Consider the following 17,477-nt stretch of genomic DNA (forward strand, 5'->3'; position numbering starts at 1 on the left):
GATGCAGTGTGGATGATAACTTATTTAAAAATAAAGACTTACAAACTTTTCATTCGACACTTTGTTCAATAATGTAGCAAGCAATGAGAATATAACAAAATATGCAAGGTACAGTTTGCTAATTTTGTTATGTCATTTAGCGAAACTACAAATTTATTTTTATAAAGTTGTATGTCATTTTTGAAACCGTAATTTGTCAATGAACTTTCACACGTTTAGCTCCCGCCGTATATAGTCACATCCTCTTAGTCCGACCTGGTTAACCAGCCGAATATAGCTAGCTGTAGTTAACGTTAGTCAATAGTTTTAATGTAAAAGTGATCAACATGTAATAAATGGACAGTTGTTACCGCTCTAAATTACTTCTTAAATCATGAACTGTGGCGTCCTCTTACCAGGGAATTTGATTAGCCTCTATTTTATCACAGCATGGATTCCACTCTTGACTGACACCCCAATGGCCTTTCACCTCTTCATGTTCATAAAAGTAAAACCGTGTTGATGGGATCATATTTTCATCCTGCGCCGTACTGACTGACTGGGTGGTTACGTCTGACACAGAGGTAGTCAATTAATCTGCTGGGGTACACCCCCACACAGCAGTACTGTAAAAGACGACAGACGGGGAAAAAACTCAAAACACTCCTTTTAATGACGTTTTAGGTGGAAAAAAAAATAGGAAAGTAACTCGAACAAATAACATTGTTTGCGGAAATAATGTTCACAGATGAAAAAACTGCAGGGCCTTCAGATATGTAACAGAATTTTTTTTTTTCATTGCCAAGACATTTAAGAGACTCAACAAATAAATTCAACCAAGAAAAGCATGGTTTACATATGCTCAAATAGAAAAAGAATGCTTGGGTCTAGTATACAAGATAGAAAAGTTCCACAGCTATGTGTATGGCCTACCAACATTTGTGTCAGAAACAGCCCACAAGCCATTAATAGCAATCATTAAGATAAATGTGAAAATATCTCCATAAATCGAAAGGTTAATGATGAAACTTCAGCACTATGATTTTGAATGGATCTACACCCCTGGAAAATACATTGTTCTGGCAAATGCCCTGTCTCAAGCAGCAACACAAGATAAGCAACACAATGAAAATTCCACGAAGACAGATGTGACCTTGCATATAAACCTGGTTGCTAAAACTCTTCCAGATATGTCAGATATAAAATCCAAACTGATTGCAAGCGAAACTACACTAAACGTCCTACAACAGGTCATAAAATATATGAACAATGGTTGGCCCAAAGGTTTTTCAGCATTTTTCTCACCATTAGAGCTGAGTGTGGTAAATGCACTTTTGCTCAGACCGAACAGGACTGTCATTCCACAGTCCCTGAATGAGACTTGCTAAATAGAATAAAATACAGGCACCTTAGAACCAAGAAATACAAGAGGAGGGTCACAACTGTTGTTCACTGGACAGAAATGAATGCTGACTTTGACCAAATGGTCTTAAGATGTGCAGTTCGCTGGAAACATCAGAATAAAAGCCAAAGAAACCCATGATTCTTGCGATTCTTGCAGACCTACCAGATGAGGTGTGGCAGAAAGTGGGTACTGATTTACAGATTTTTAAGGTAAACCTACATGCTGGTAATTGATTACCTGTCAAATTATCCTGAGCTCACACTGCTTCCCATTGCTGAATGTGTAATCAAACATATGAAATCAGTCTTTGCGTCCCTTAGATTGTGTACAATGACAATGGAAATGCAAAGGAATTCCAAGCCTTTGCAAAAATGGAAGCCTTTCAACATGTCACCTCAAGTCCTTTGTACGTTCAGTCAAATGGCAAGGCAGAGAAGGGAGTCCACATTGTCAAACAACTGCTTAAAGATGACAATGCTGATCCTTAATTAGCTCTCTTGAGTTACGTATCCTCACCTCTTAAACAAGGTTTGTCTGCAGCTGAACTTTTTTTTTTTTTTGTAGCACAAGCTACAAATCACACTTCCTCATGCTAAAGGACTGTAACAAAACAGGATCCTAAAGCAAGAGAAACTGAGAAAGAGACAAAAAGCAAATGAGCACTCAGCACAGAGTTTACAACCACTTTCCAGAGAGGACACAGTAAGGATTGGTGATGCAAACATCTGGAACAAAAAGGCGACTGCTCCGGATGAAGCAGGTCCAAGGTTTTATACTGTCATAACAGAGGATCAACAAATTCTAAGGAGGCTATTGGAGTCTTCCGAAAATACAAGAGACATTGCACGAACAGCCTAGTGACAGAGCCAGAGTCCTCTGCATCACCACAACCATCAACAGTTCAGAGAAAAGCTATGGCAGCTGAACAAACACACTTACCTATGTTGAGAAGATCTACTCACACAGTGAAAAAGTCTGATAGACTGAATCTGTAAAATATAAAGACTTGAAACAAGACAATTTCTAAGAAAGATTTATTTTGTGTTTAATGCAATTGTCTCGTTTGTCTTTGTTTCTGTCTGTTCAGAAAATACGTTATGATATGCAATAATTGTCAGTCCACTGGGTGGCAGTAGCGAGTAACCAACGGAAACGCTACAGTAGATCAGTTTTAGCAAGTAGCTTTAAAGAATTGGCGTTGACGTTAAAGACGTTTGGAGAACTGTGTTCTGTAATACATGAACGATATATGTTTACAAATATCTCCAAATTGTTAAGTAATGAAAATTAAAAACAGGAAATAATAATAAATAATTAATTTAAACAAAAGTATTTTACAACTGTGTAGCAAATGTATTTTACAACTCACTCGTACATTTAGACTTTTGGCTGTTTTCTATGTTTTGCATTAGTGATAAATACATATTTTGTGAATTCTGCCCATGAACACTGCCTAGCAGGCCACATCACTTGGCAAGCATTGACAATTACTCTTGATGTTGGTCTAACAACTTTTAAGTGTACCACTGCCTCTGAGGCAAGCCTTCCTGTTTGGAAAAGATGTACTAAAAACATTGGATTACTGTTATTTTCTTTTAGGATGTTTATTATTGATCTTTATTATTGACATTTATTACCCCAAAGCTATTCTTCAGTTCATTAGTATAACTATTGTTTATGCCCTTGTCCATATGCCTTTATTGTGAACTTTTCCCCTAAAAACAACCAAAAAATTCAGCAATCACATTTGTTTTTCAAACATCACACAGAAAGAATAAAACATGCACTCAACCACACGCACGCTTTACTCTTTCTCTACGACATGTCACACATGCCTAAACAGAAAAACAAAAAAAAATACAATAACCCAGATCAACACCTACCTCAGTTACTTGCCAAGGCTCATCAAGAAAACGAAAAGCTGCCGGTGTATTTCTACTGCTGCTCCATTCAGAGTCTTGATGTATTGCATCGCGCTGTGGGGTGCCAACCGCTCAGCAGGAGGGAGGAAAGCTCTTCAGAGGGTCATCACTACTGCCCAGAAGATCACTGGTTGCTCACTGCCCTCTTTGGCAGACCTTTTCAGCTCTTGCTGCCTCAACAAATCAGCCAACATACTCAAAGACCCATCCCACCCTGGACATCAACAATTCAATCTGCTACCCATTGGGAGACGCTTCAGGTCCATTACATCACAGACAAACAGATTTAAGAACAGCTTCTACCACAGAGCCACATGTGAACTGAACACAACCCAACAGCAACACGGGCTGTTTGGGACCTGTGTGGATTCATGTGAGAACTACAAAGTAATAAAAAGCTTCAATATATCCCTATCATTTCTCTACAGATCCTGGTCTCTCCTGAACTTGTACTTGAATATGTAAATATTTAATATTCCTTTTTGTACATCTGGTCAACTTTCTTTATTTTATTCTAGTTTATCATCTATTCTGTGTACTCTATATCTGTAAATAGTCCAGTGTGTCAGTCTCTGTTGGTGACATAAGCACTCACCAAGACAAATTCCCTGTGTTACATACCTGGCAAATAAAACTGGTTCTTATTTATAATTAAGATTTGACACGTTTTCCAGTTTTGCTTTTGTAATATCTTACAAGAATGTAATTATTGGTGTTTACATAAGGAGAAGGATGAATATAATTTTTCCTCCATCAAAATCTAAACTGAACTTTTAGATGTTAGAATCAATAATTAACTTAGAAGTACTCAATTTACAAACAAAGTCAGTGGAGACACTCTTTATTAGAATATCACATTGTTAAATCCCTTTATGCATGTGAGTTATCTCAAATAAATGTGCATTTACTTATTTTTATAACATTTACTAACTAGAAAAGTGCATTTCCTGAAGAAAATACAGAGTGAGTGTACAGCATAAGCGATACACACATAGTTGCTAGGTGGTTGTTGTGGTATCCCCAGTGGTTCCTAGGGTGTTACCAAGCGGTTGCTATGGCGTTGTTAAGTATGCCAGCAGTCACCTGGGATGCTCTGGTATCCCAGGTGACTGCTATACAATTGCTAGGTGGTCAAGTGAATTCCATCGAATTCCACCATAAATGTATAACCAGTTAGTGTGTAAGCGGTTAGTGTGTAACTAGCAGGGGCGTCGTTAGCCCCCAAATAAGCATGTATTAGTAGTTTAAATCGTAAATAGTTCTAATTCTATCTTATTCAACCATACCATCGTGTTTCTAAATTCACAAAAACTGAGGTACTGCTGCCGTACAGCCTTGAAACCCGAATCACAATTTGAATCTGAATGATTTAATGTTCGGGTATTCTGTGACACCATTACCAATCGCTCTACACTGCCTTGCTAAAATCTCAATCAGTTTGTATCGCTGGGTCATAGAATGTTCCTGAAAACTATGCAACTTCAACGTAAAAGTAAAGAAAATACGTAATCTGAATGTCTATTACAAATGAAGTTGACAAGGACCCTAATGATTAATGAACAAATGCTAATGTAGAGTTACTTAAAAAGCAAACTATAACGATTTTTGCATTATGCAGTGCAGCATTTATGGCAGAGGTTAATGGATGGTTTTTTTATTTTTGAATTTTCCTGGGTGGCTTAGCCCCACCTGTCATATATTTCTAATGACGCTCCTGGTATCCAGGCTGCACATCCATGATGCGAATCTCCTGTTCCACCACATCCCAAAGATGCACTATCGGATTTAGATCTGGTGACTGTGGAGGCCATCTGAGTACAGTGGACTCATTGTCATGTTCAAGAAACCACTCTGCGATGATGTGAGCCTACCGAATGTCGCAGCAAAAAATGATACTCAACAGACCAGGCAACGTTTTTACAATCTTCTATTATACAATTCGGTGAGTTTGTGCAAATTGTAGCCTCAGTTGCCTGTTCATAGCCGACAGGAATAGCACCTGGTGTGTTTTTCTGCCACTGTAGCCCATCTGCTTCAAGGTACGACGTGTTGTGCGCTCAGAGATGTTGTTCGACATACCTCTGTTGTAACGAGTTGTAAGGGTTCGCACCAGGCCGAGGCCCCCTCCGGCCACCAGAGGGAGGCCTCGAGGCAACCACACCACTAATCAGGCTTAACACCCAACAGCTGGGCTAGACCATATTTAAGCCCAGTGACCCGGTCATTCAGTGCTCGGTCTTTGCCAAAGTTTTGAGCCAAGTTCCTGGCCGGTAACCTCAGGTGTCGAGGTCTCCGCGCCCTCGTGCTACACCTCACTTCTTGTCTGCGAGGGTGTCCGTGTTTTCACCCTCGAGTCTGTCTCTCTTCCGAGGCTTCCCTTAGCCATTGAAGTTCCTCTCCGTTTTCTGGTTTTGTTTGGGAAGTTTTAGTTTGGTTTTCCCCAGTGCATCGGGGTTGCCATTTCTTCCCGTGGCGTCCTTTGTTTTCCCTTTTTCCATGCTTAGCGTGGTGTTTAGTTTTTTCATTTTGTTTTACCTGATTCAAGATCTAACTGTTCTGCACACGGGTGTACCATTGTTAGAGCTTGGTTGTTCACCCAGTAGGCTGTTCGCGTCATCACCTAGCTGACCTGGGTTCGATCCCCCCTTACACGAGTGGGTTTATTTGAGTTACTGTTGCTTTTCTATCAGCTCGAACCAGACTAGACATTCTCTGACCTCTGGCATCAACAAGTACGTACAGTCTCTCATATACGAGGCTTGGGAGGGGAAAAAATGTTACTATTTAACTTAATTACTATTCTTCGATTACAATTACAAGAATTTTCTTGTTAGAAATGTAATAAAATGGAAAGTATACAATACTAGACTCGGCTTACATATTTGCAGATGCACAAGCAAGCCCAGTAGGTGGAGCTGCAGGTAAACTATTTTTTGGGTACAGCCAGTATACCTATCAGTCACTGTAGAAACAGTATACAGGTATACAGCAATCCAGATTCAGGTGGTCTTGTTTGTGGAGACTGTAATACATGCATAAATTGTACTGTGGTATCATGTAAGCTTTTAGTCATTTATGATTTTATAAATTCTGTTATGTTCTGAGCACAGATAATCTGCATGTACTACATATCAAATGTAGTCCTATCTTTAAAGTTGGTTTCAATGATGTTATGTACAATGAACAAAGACAATGAATCAATAAATGTTTTTTTTTTTACTGATGTACCAGTTTTTTCAAACTCACTGCAGTAGTGACATGACATGCACCCATTTACTCCATCCATTGTTCATATATATAAACAAAAATAGGTAATATATACAGTAGATTAAGTAAAAATATAATTTAAAAGTCATTTTTCTAAAAAAGCTCAATTATATGCCAGAAATGTTTAGTCTGAATTAGCAAACCATCTAAAAACATCAATGTGCAAAGTGTATAACACTGGTCAGAGGGACATGATGTTGCTAAGGTAGTGAGGAAGGTTTTTCTGCTGCATTGGTACTACTCTGACAGAGTAGGCTGGTTCCCCATTCTATTCTGCCTGAATGTTGTTTTTTGGCATCTCACATCATGCATGGCCAACCACTGAGTCAGGCCCTGCGGAAGAGATGCATGATGCCTCTCCAACTCCTCCACATACCAAAAATCTGGCCAAAGGTAAAAATGTGTTCATAGTGTTGTTACTATGGTACTAAATGTTTAGTACTTTCTAATTAGGTTGCTTTGTAGCCCTGCATGTAAATGTATGAATTTAAATGTGATTATATGTATTTAAGTATTAGTATTGGAAGACAGGGGCAGATATGGCGAGCTAGCTGCAGGGTCAGGTGCAGTAGACACCTTAATACTAATGGGCCCTGAATTAATACCCTGAAGGTAAAGTTTATGGAAAATGTAATTAATAATCAGCCTTACTAGACTAGGCTTGCCACACAGGCATGGGTACCTTTGCAGAGTGATGGTGCAGTGAAGTAAGCCCTGTGTACTTGTCACATAGAATTATCATTAATTACATTCATAATTTTCTAATTTGATCACTTATAATAAAGAAAAGGGTTCCATATTGCATCATTGCAACACTAAAAGGTACAGGAACAGAAAAACATAAATAGGAGACAAACTTTAACCTTTGATTTTTAAAAACTATTGTCTTGTGATGGACAAAGTGACAAATGTGAGCATATTTTACAGTTTAAATTCTTTACAAAGTAGCTATCTAGCATCCATGATGGCTGCTTTAATTCTGTTGTAGATGATACAAATTTCACAACCACAGCAAATGCAATGACAACATTCTTATTTCAGTTTTTATTCTGACATACTGACCTGCTACAGTAGCATTGCATAGAATATGACTGATGCTTCATTATTTACATAACAGAAAGCTACAAACCAAGCTACAGAGCACAGTCTGAGAACAATGCAATTTAGGGTGCAAAGTCATCAGTCCATTATTTAAAAATGTATTTATATAAACATACAGGTATAGTTTGCAAATAAGTCAAACCGCTTTATATTCATATTGCACTTGGGACAGAAGTGACATTTGAGGTTGCCACCTTACAATTTCATTAGGATATTTTATTCAACCTCATTAAAAATGGCAAATTTATGTTTAAAGCTCGTCATTCAAAGCTTTTAAAAACAAGATTACACCAAGAAACAGACTCTTACTAAAATGGTGTATTTGTATAATCTTTTAAAGGAATATTATGTGCAACGGGTGCTTTACTATGAATCTTCAAAGGGCAGTTCAATAGTCAAAGCTATGTACAATAAACAGGTGTAAGATATGTGCTATGACTACAATGGCATTAACCAAGTACCATTCAATTTATATTTCAGTAGGCTAGATCAATCAGGCAGCTGTTTTTTTGCTAATATATTAAAAGCAAAAGTAGTTGGGTTCAAAACAGTGAGAGGATAGCACTGAATAAAACAAGAGTATCTTGAAATAATGGTTTCTTGACATGAAACACCTATTAACATTACATGAGTAAGGCTAACACACTTTTTACCTAAATGCAGTCATTTCAGTGTGAATACAGTGTAAAGAGCTGCCAGATTAACTGCCTGGTCCAAGGAAGTTTATCTGAATGAAACACTGAAAGGATCCCCACAGTCATTCAAATAGTATTAGCAGTTTCATACTTTTACAAATAAGTTCAATCATAAAATAAACATTTCATAATCTGAATTCACCATTTACACAATTATATAATTATTACTGAGAAAGTGAAGCAGAAATCCTGCCACAAAACAAATAAGATCACCCCCATACCAAAACCTTTCCTTTTTTAAAAAACACAAATATTTACTCTTAAATAAATGCAATAAATTACCTAAAATTTGTCAAGACTGAAAGAAAATAAAAAGCCCACAAAAAATAAATATACAAATATATATTTATATACTCACAACAAACAAAAAGATCAAGCTTACAAAGCTTAAAAGCTATACACTTTGATACACAGCTCTCAGCACTTCAAAAATAGACCCCTTGGAAATTGCTGATGGGTGATTTATATAAGTCTCTGGTTTACTGTTTTGTTTACCACTTCTCATTTCAAAGCATGTTCTCAAAAACTGAGTGTAAACTTCATTAAGGGTCAGATTTCTCTGTAGTTCTGCCGGTCTTCTAACTGGGGGGGGGGGGGGAAGAGGATATTTGTGAGCCTGAGTTACAGGTAAAAGGTAAAGTCAGTTTGCCATTTATGCTGAAAATTTTATTAAAGACAAATGCTCAATGACAATTCTCTACCTCTGCCTTCCATCAACCCACCTCTAATTTCTATATTAGATGTTAAAATGAGTACAAACTGGTTGTAATGGACAAATCAAATCTAATTGTTCAATAAACTAATAGAGTGAGGCTTTTTGGGGGGAGGGCGGGGGCCTTTTTTTGCATAATCCTTAAAAAATGGGAGATATTTTGAGAACACAGCCCAAGATATAGTCCTGAGCAGGGAAGGCATTCTGCTCTGAGCTGCTTGAAACACTTCCCCAAACAAACACTGATTGGTTTAAGAGGAGAATGGAGCCCTTGGGGGCCCCTTGTGGGGGGAGGGGCTTGATACTGACACAAACAAATGTGCACGGACCCAGAGACACATACCAGCTGTTGTTGTGAAACCCTTAAAATGTTGCCTTTTTCACATGCAAGAGCCTCCACATGACTGGCGCTTCAGACTCTGACCCCCTCCACATTTCTCCCTCTCCCTGATGCTTGTTCCCATCCCCCTATAGCAGCTCCCTTTTAATACTTACATCATACAGCACAGGGCTCTGCTTTGATATACTCAAACAGTAAACAACAAACCCTAATAAAGGTCTTTTTGTGCAGAGTGACAACTTTCAGCAGGTCTGCTCAGGCTTGGAACCTGCTACACAAACAAAAATATGTAGGCCAGTGGAGACCAAAACTTCCCCATACCTCATGCAATGCGATAGCCACTATGAGTGGAGAATTTGGAATATTCCATTCTGATTGGCTCAGCGTGACCAGAGCACACGCATCCACATTTATTCATTTTTTCAACATCACTGGTCATTTCTGATGAGGGGTTAGGAGCTGATCTACAAATCATGAGGACATGGCTTTTAAAGCAGACCAAGAATGCTATTGTGAAAATGAGCAGTGAGCACAGAAAACAGAAATAGTGGGTTAGAGAAACAGGTTCAGGCAAGTCCATATATGGATCCACAGTGTGTACTTCTGTCAGTCTTCATCCTCCATCACAGGCACTATGTTCATATGAGGGATTCGACGTCTGTAGCCGACAACCATGGATGTGGAACGAAGAGGGAAAAAAAAAAAAAAAAAAAAAAATATATATATATATATATATATAAATATATAAATCACTTCAAATAATCTACCCAAAGTTTATGTATGTATATATATATAAATAAATAAATACATTTTGGGTAGTTTATTTGAAGTGATATATATATATATAAACAAAAGATAGTGTAAATAACTGTCCGCCAGAAGCAGATGGCAAAACACTATTCCACTCGAGGATCCAAAAAAGGAACATAATTCCAGGACAAATTCTGAACAGAACAGGATGTTTGTGTTACTCTGGGCTAAAACAGTGTGAAAGAAGGGCATGATAGTGATGATATAGAACATTCCCAGTTATTTCACTCACTTGTAACTGTACAGGGAGAGAGCTTGCTCTTGGTCTTTGAGAGGTAGTGTGAATGTTGAGCGTGCATGTCTTGATGCACCAAGATAACTGATAGTAAATACAATGCCAAAGGAATTTTCAAGGGATCAGTTCACAAAAATAAAAGTATTTTGTCATCATTTTAAAAAGTTTACATGTCCAACTTGATCATATAGTTTTCCATTTTCTTTTATCTTCAAAAGTTGACACAAGGGGGTGCCAATCTTGTATAAATAAGTCTCAAGAGTAATACTTTGCGTTGATACCTGAAGTCCCTGCATATACATATTTGAATTTGCTTAAATACGAAAGATGGCGGTCTCAGCTTGACCACCTGAAAGGTCAGAATAAATGTGCATTCATCCTACAGTGAGTGTGTGTCATGCTAGTTATTTTGCTTATAAATATCAGTTTTATTATATAAAAATAAATAAAAAATTGTTTAAAAAAGGAAATATTTTATATCCCCTTGAAAACATTGGGATAGCTATCTGAGAAAACGGTTACGAGTGGTTTAAGAGTGCACAAGGATTTCCATTATGTGGTCCAGGTCACTGAGGTCAGAGAGGCAGAGCTGCAGGGGGCTGCTGGGAGTGCAGCTGGAGCAGTTCTTGAGGCCATCATCTCCTATCCCGGGGGCTGTACCACTACCTCTTGGTGCTGGGACTGCCAGAACAGAGATGTCTGACGGATCATACATGGAAGTATCAATGTCCTCAAAGATGTCATCTAGCGCAAGATCTGTCAGGTAGCTGGTGGAATTCATCATCTCAAATGAACCGAAAAGTGAATCTGATGGCCTCACATTAACCTCAGCTGAGGGGAGTGGATAAAGTGGCTTGCTTTCTGCACAGGCTATTTGGGCCTCACCATTTGCACCAGGTATCAGAGAAGAGAAGGACAGTTCTCCAGGGAGGAGAGGAGTAACGTCTAAGGATGCAGGTGGCATCTCGGGGAGGTGGCGTGGGGTGGGAGCATGAAGAAGTGAAGGGGCAGACGGGGCTGGAGGCAGGCATGTTCCCCCCTCCAGTCTCATCTCTTGCTGGATCTGCCGAAGGGTGTTGGCCAGCAGGACAGAGCGGTGAAGGCTAGGTTCGGCCCGCTGCTGGCAGCTCTGCAGTTTGTCCAGGCACAGGTCCAGCACCAGCTGCCTCTGCTGGGGGTATGGCAGACCCAGCGTAGGGTCCTCGCAGTCGCTCACCTTACGCTTCACCCCACGGCCGAGCACATACCTGCATCAGAAGACACGAGGGATGTGAGGCAGACTACACATCACAAACACTGCCTAGAGTAACAATTAATACGGTACTACAAGCTCTCCATCTGTACACTTAGAGATGGTTCTTACCTCAGGCAGCTTTACCAGTACTTCAACTGTTTGAGGTTTTAAACCTTTAAATAAGTTAACAGCGTCTAATGCTTCACGACCACTGGTGTATGTTGGCAGGCAAGACAAAACGTGAAGGTACTCATCTGACCACTAAATGTTGTTGGACTCAATTAAAGCACATGTCTGATCAAGAGATTTAAACAACATACTCATTCATTTTTCAGGCCAATCTGAGCCATTTTATTCTAAATCACTACTAAAAACTCAACTGATGTCTGCCATACCCATACACAACAAGCAAGCAGCAGGAATTGTTAGACATACAAAATGCCTGCTCCTCCCCCTACATCAGAGTGGAAGTGTGCGTGGCCATGACTGCAGTAGGCGTGACAGAGCACGACCACAGTCAGGGCTTCCTTCTCACAGTAGTGGATAGCAGTGCAAGCGTCTGATACATATAAATTACTACATATAATCCATTCAACCTTTTGATCAGGACTGCTGTATAGGATATTTTCTCAGATCAGTGTGCAAATCAAAGCTTTGCCAAGAATAAAGCACTACTGCTTTGAAGATTTCCACAGAAAATACACAGAACGTGAATTTTGTGGCTGTATATGCACACACAAATAACTAAAAAAAAAAAGTGGATTTTTTTGGCAATATTACAGCAGTAGCTGCACTATCACCTAGTCACTTTGCCTACAGAGATCATGTACAGAGGGGGTGTAAATGGTAGAGGCTGTCCATCGCTCTGTGCACTTGCTGTAGCGTGGGTGGTTTAGCCTCCTCCGTCCATCCATCATGCTGTTGCGAGCAGGAAGACATCCCCCACAGCGCTGGCCGCAGACTGCTCCTTTTTACTGCAGAGAGCAGAGGAAGCCACAGGAGCCCAGAAGAGCCCTTCCTTTGTGTTCAGCACAGAGACAGATCCATTTCACCACTTATGTGCTTTGTGATGGTGTTAAAATATAGTCACTGAATTTTAGTTCTTTGGCAGCAGATGACAGACTTAAGCAGAACTTGGTACATTTCTGTTCACCCCACAAATACATTGAACTAAGCCATTTTCCCTGACTGATCACATGATATGCATCAGGAAAATAGCTTTGCACTCTGCGCCAATGAAGTCTAGTCTAACAGGGCATTTATTTAAGTGGAATTTGTTTGGGTATGTGCATTCAGCAGTTCTTAACTGTGTCACATCATGGCTAGGAGTTATATAACCATGCACACCAGCAGTGCATGTCCAACACATTCCCTTTCAGATCTGTGATCTCCCACTCAACAAAGTTGTCACAAGGTTTGGAAAGGGCACAGCCAAATTCCAAGAAGAACAGAGACCAAACTTGAATGAGCTGCACAATAATGCAACTCAACTCTGTCAGCAACAGCAAGCTATAAATGGAACAGGAGAGCACTGAACAGTCTACTGAAAAATGGCACATAACAGTTTTAAATATTACAACAGCTTTACAGTATACACTCAAACAAACCAAAAGCCACAACTATATGATAAATAGTTCTGCATGTTAAAAATTTAAATTATGTAGAGAATGAGGCTTTGCCAGTAACACCAATTAATCCTCAGATTCCACCTTGGTTCAAATAAACCTGGACACAGATTTGTGATAAGCCAGGTGCAGATATGGCTTGCTTGGTTCATCATATTAACCACTGTGAAAACATGATTTAAATTGGGGCTCTGTCATTAAATTGGCCTCTCTGGCCTGTTTACCATGGCAACAGCAATGGACGAGAGGCTAGGGATTGAGTGGCATGCAGCCCAGCTCAAAAAATGTAACCACCGACAAGACAATCATAGAAGTGATAACATAAAAGCTGGAAAAGAGTCTGCATCAGAGAGTATGCTCAGTACAACACTGGACACTGTGCATGTTTATTTCTTAGATTCATACTTGCTGACTGAAAAACTATTAAACTGATCAAGATGAAGTGAGATACATTTCCAAAATGTAGACAATAGCTGCTTGGGCAATTCTTGACAAGCATTTCTTTGGGCAATACTGTTTTTGTACCTATTAAATTACACTAATAAAAACAACCCATCTCATTGCCATTATTGCACTATTTTAATACAAAAAGAACATGAGTGTGTACAACCAAAGATTCACTGATGTGTCAGAAACTACTCCAAACAAGCAATCATGCAGAGGAATGTACACTTTAGGAAGGTGCCTAAAATGTATTATATAATGGCTACTTATCAGATTTCAGTAATAAATGTTAATCATTTAAAAAAAAAAAACTCCCCATTTTCTTTGCAGTAAAACTGAGAAGAGAGAGAGAGAAAAAAAAAAAAAAAAAGGCACCCCATGTGAGTGTTACAGGGCCTTTCATGGGTTTCGGTCACATGACCCTTTTCTTTTAGCTGCTACATAAGTGAAGTGCTGCATCTCAGCATGAGAACAATGAAGAATAAAGCAGCTCATCTTTTTTATTCTATAAATACATGTCCAAGATTTAAAAAATGGTTCAGATTCATGTATACTTCCCCAGTTGTTAATTTATCAATATAGACTGGTTCATTATAGACGCAGAGATAAGCCTACTGCTTTAATGCTAACAATTTTTGTACTCACGACACCCATCTAATTTTTGTACTCACAACACCCACCTAAACAACTCCATGTTTGATTCAAAAGTAAAAATATTGTCAAACTAGCACACAGCCACCCTTCCTCTGATCAACCATTTGTCACTCTCTACTAGAGAGTAGATTACTCGAGTTTGTACCCCAGCATTCATAATTAAGTGTAGTCTTTTCCATTTCATTCTAGGGGAATGGTTAAATAAAAAGGTGAAGAAATTTAATGTGTGATGTTGCAAAGGTATGCAACATCACAGTAAAGATAATTTGCTCAGTATCCTCACTGATATAAGTGATTGTAAAAATCAATGACCACTTATCTGCAAAGGCTCCTAATCTGCGGTTTATAAAAGAATTACTATAAAAAGGCTTCCTAGTTTCAGCAGGATACTCAAGTGAACAGTTTACAGCAAACAATTAAACAATCATTGCCAAATTAATTTATTTAGCAATTAATTATTGCTAAAAAGCAATAATGCTAAATCATCAATCTAAACTATTACATTAAAAATAATTTTGCACACTGGAATCAAAAGTAAGTCTTATAATATGACAGTTCAAAAGAATTTGATATCTGTTTCAGAGGTGCCTTAACTCAAGAAATTACATAAAACTTACTGCAGGACTTTCCCTGCTCCTTTTACCTGAGAGTCAGGTGCCAACCTTTAACACTAATCATTTAAAATCAACAACATATTACAAAATTGAGGACTGGATTTGAGGTCTAGATTTGGATACCACCTTGTCACATAATAAAAGAGCCTTTATTGTCACACCACAGCAATTTCCCAGCTCATTTTTGAAGAATTACAATTTCTGCATATTAACAGATCCTAATGCTCAACATACAAAAAACTTTAGATGTTCAAAAATGTAATGCCGACATCAGGGTCCTTTCCCATTTTTTCTCCAAAGCACAGACAGCATGTCTCCATTCCTGAGAGAATGGCGAGAATAAGGGGGAGAAGAAGGGATTGGGGGGAAGCAAGAAGAGACTGTGCCAGCACACACATACACACACACACACACACACACAAAAGGAAATTTACAAGTGAGAACACCCAAGCAAAGAAAAGTTCCAAAAGGCTGAATCAAAGAGAAAAGGTTAAAGTGTGCATAATACCTAGGCTTAAAACAAACATGAGCAATCAGAAGCAGAAGGGAAGTTAACCTATTTAGTGCAGTGTACAAGGAATGAGAAGAAACAATGCTGGGGACAGACTGAGTGGGAGGAGAGAAAAAAAAAGCGGGTGGAGACAAGTCTAGCAAATCCTGAATAACTAACCAATAGGCAGGCAGGCCAGTCGAACGGAATGTCTTAATTTGGTCAATGACAACACATTAAGAAACTGAGTCACAGCTATGAGGTCGGTTAGTCACCTGCCTACACCAATACAAGATTTTGAAAACCAGAGCTTCAGAAAGCCCAAGCAGGTGTTTTTAAACTCCATGATAGACTGCTGATGCATAAACCTAAAAAGCAATGAGATCTCAAAGTTTAATCTTCTCTAGCGCACTATCAGATGAGTGTGATCCCTCTGCTGCATAATGTACTGTCTGCAGTTCTGAAAGTATTGTAATATTTAAGCATCAATTAAATTGGAGGGGGGAAAAACCCACAAGGTCTAGTGTTTTGGTCCCACTAATCAAGATGCGAATTTACTTGTGTGTGTCCATAAAGCCTTAAAAAGCCCCAACAAGACGGATAAAGCACTATTTATTTTAAGCACGTACATAGTGAAAATAGAGGTGAACTCTGCAGATTGCTGCTCTTCAAAACATACGCTTCGACAATGGCTGGATAATTAGACTACAAACACACTAACGCTAGCTACCCTTCCATAGTGAAGAAACGGTTTTGGAAACCTGAGGAGAAAGTTACAACGAAGAACAACTAGCTAGCTCGATCAAAATTAACTAGTTGCTAACTAGGTAGCTAACGCTAGCTAACTGACATTGCTACAAAAAAAGTGAAAAAGTCGATTCCTTCAATAAAGTTTTCTATGGGCCTTTTAAAGAGATACCAAAGAAAAAAGTGCTGGTCACGTTTAGAATCACCATTAGCTGACGGAGGTGGTCAGATCGACCCCGTTACGCAACAGATCGACGCTTTTATAATTTAAAGTGGTTACAAACCCACTGCGTTTCGGCGTTACCACATATTCAAATTATGTCACGCTCAAGTGAATGTGAACTATATAGTTACTAGTTAATATTGCCTATCCCACTAGCCAGGTAACAACCAAGTTTTCGACAAGTGAGAAGCAAGCTTCGCCAGCTAGCGTTAGTTAGCTAGCTAGCTATATTAGCCACCAGGCTAGCCAGCTAATTAGCTGCAGAGCTAACTAGAAACCTAAAAAGATAAAACCTTCTGTGTGACAGTATCACTGACGTCAACTGCTGTCTGTCTGAATTTAGTCATTTTTGTTAGCTAGCACTGTGGAAGTTTTTGTTCACGTTCTTTTTCAAGCTACCTTGACGAGGAAAGGGCATCCCCTTCGCCGGATTCAACTTCCTTCTTCAGTACAGTTACAGCAGAATCCACGTCCAGTCGACACATAGAGGTAGGATGAATTCCTTGTCTTCTTTTCATGGATGTCTCCAATGGTACAACGTCCCTCTGACCCATATCATAATGTTTCGTTAAATTCACGGTCAACAGCTACCTAGCTAGATGAGTCACACCAGCGAAGCAAACTCCGAAAAAGCCAAACCGTGCCGCTATTCATCGAGGGTACCGGATACGCAATGAATTAGCTAGCAAGCTAGCCTAGCGAACCAGTTCAGGTACTTTGACCACACTGGACAGCTTGCTAGCTAGCTAGGTGGCTGGCTGGCTAGAAAATATGATCTCTAGCTAGATAACTAACGCTAACTAGGTAAAAGTATAATTAAATTGCCTGAGGTCTTTGAACAATCCCTACATTCTCTCGGCTGATTAAAAAGATGTTTCGTTGTCTTCGTTTGGCTGTTAAGTTGTATATTTGACTACTAATACAGACTTTAAACATTCTTCGCAAAACTGTAGCCGACCCACTCAGTATCGAAGTCAAAC

At 39.1% G+C, this 17,477-nt stretch overlaps 1 protein-coding gene across 2 annotated transcripts; it reads right to left on the reverse strand.

Moving 5' to 3' along the window:
- Positions 1-10,287: 10,287 nt before the first annotated feature.
- si:dkey-177p2.6 (uncharacterized protein LOC568712 homolog) lies at positions 10,288-17,477 on the reverse strand. Of its 2 annotated transcripts, none has more exons than XM_026999047.2 (2): positions 16,897-17,477; positions 10,288-11,713 (listed from the first exon to the last, which is right to left on the reverse strand). In XM_026999047.2, exons 1-2 carry the CDS (start codon positions 17,049-17,051, stop codon positions 10,996-10,998), a joined length of 873 nt encoding a protein of 290 aa, XP_026854848.2. In that variant the 5' UTR covers positions 17,052-17,477; the 3' UTR covers positions 10,288-10,995. The 2 variants fall into 2 exon arrangements, 1 of the variants encoding a protein (XP_026854848.2); XR_003409904.2 differs by lacking the exon at positions 10,288-11,713 and adding an exon at positions 13,886-15,417 and having other exon boundaries at positions 16,897-16,986.

Source organism: Electrophorus electricus, chromosome 3, assembly GCF_013358815.1.
Source record: "Electrophorus electricus isolate fEleEle1 chromosome 3, fEleEle1.pri, whole genome shotgun sequence".
NCBI lineage: Eukaryota > Metazoa > Chordata > Actinopteri > Gymnotiformes > Gymnotidae > Electrophorus > Electrophorus electricus.

What these genes read in the sequence shown, in the direction of transcription:
- si:dkey-177p2.6 (XM_026999047.2), bottom strand. Translation starts at nt 17,051, where the DNA reads ATGGGTCAGAGGGACGTTGTACCATTGGAGACATCCATGAAAAGAAGA. An exon ending in GATGCCCTTTCCTCGTCAAG is followed by an intron (nt 11,714 to 16,896) that starts GTAGCTTGAAAA and finishes CTTCTGATGCAG; the next exon opens with GTATGTGCTCGGCCGTGGGG.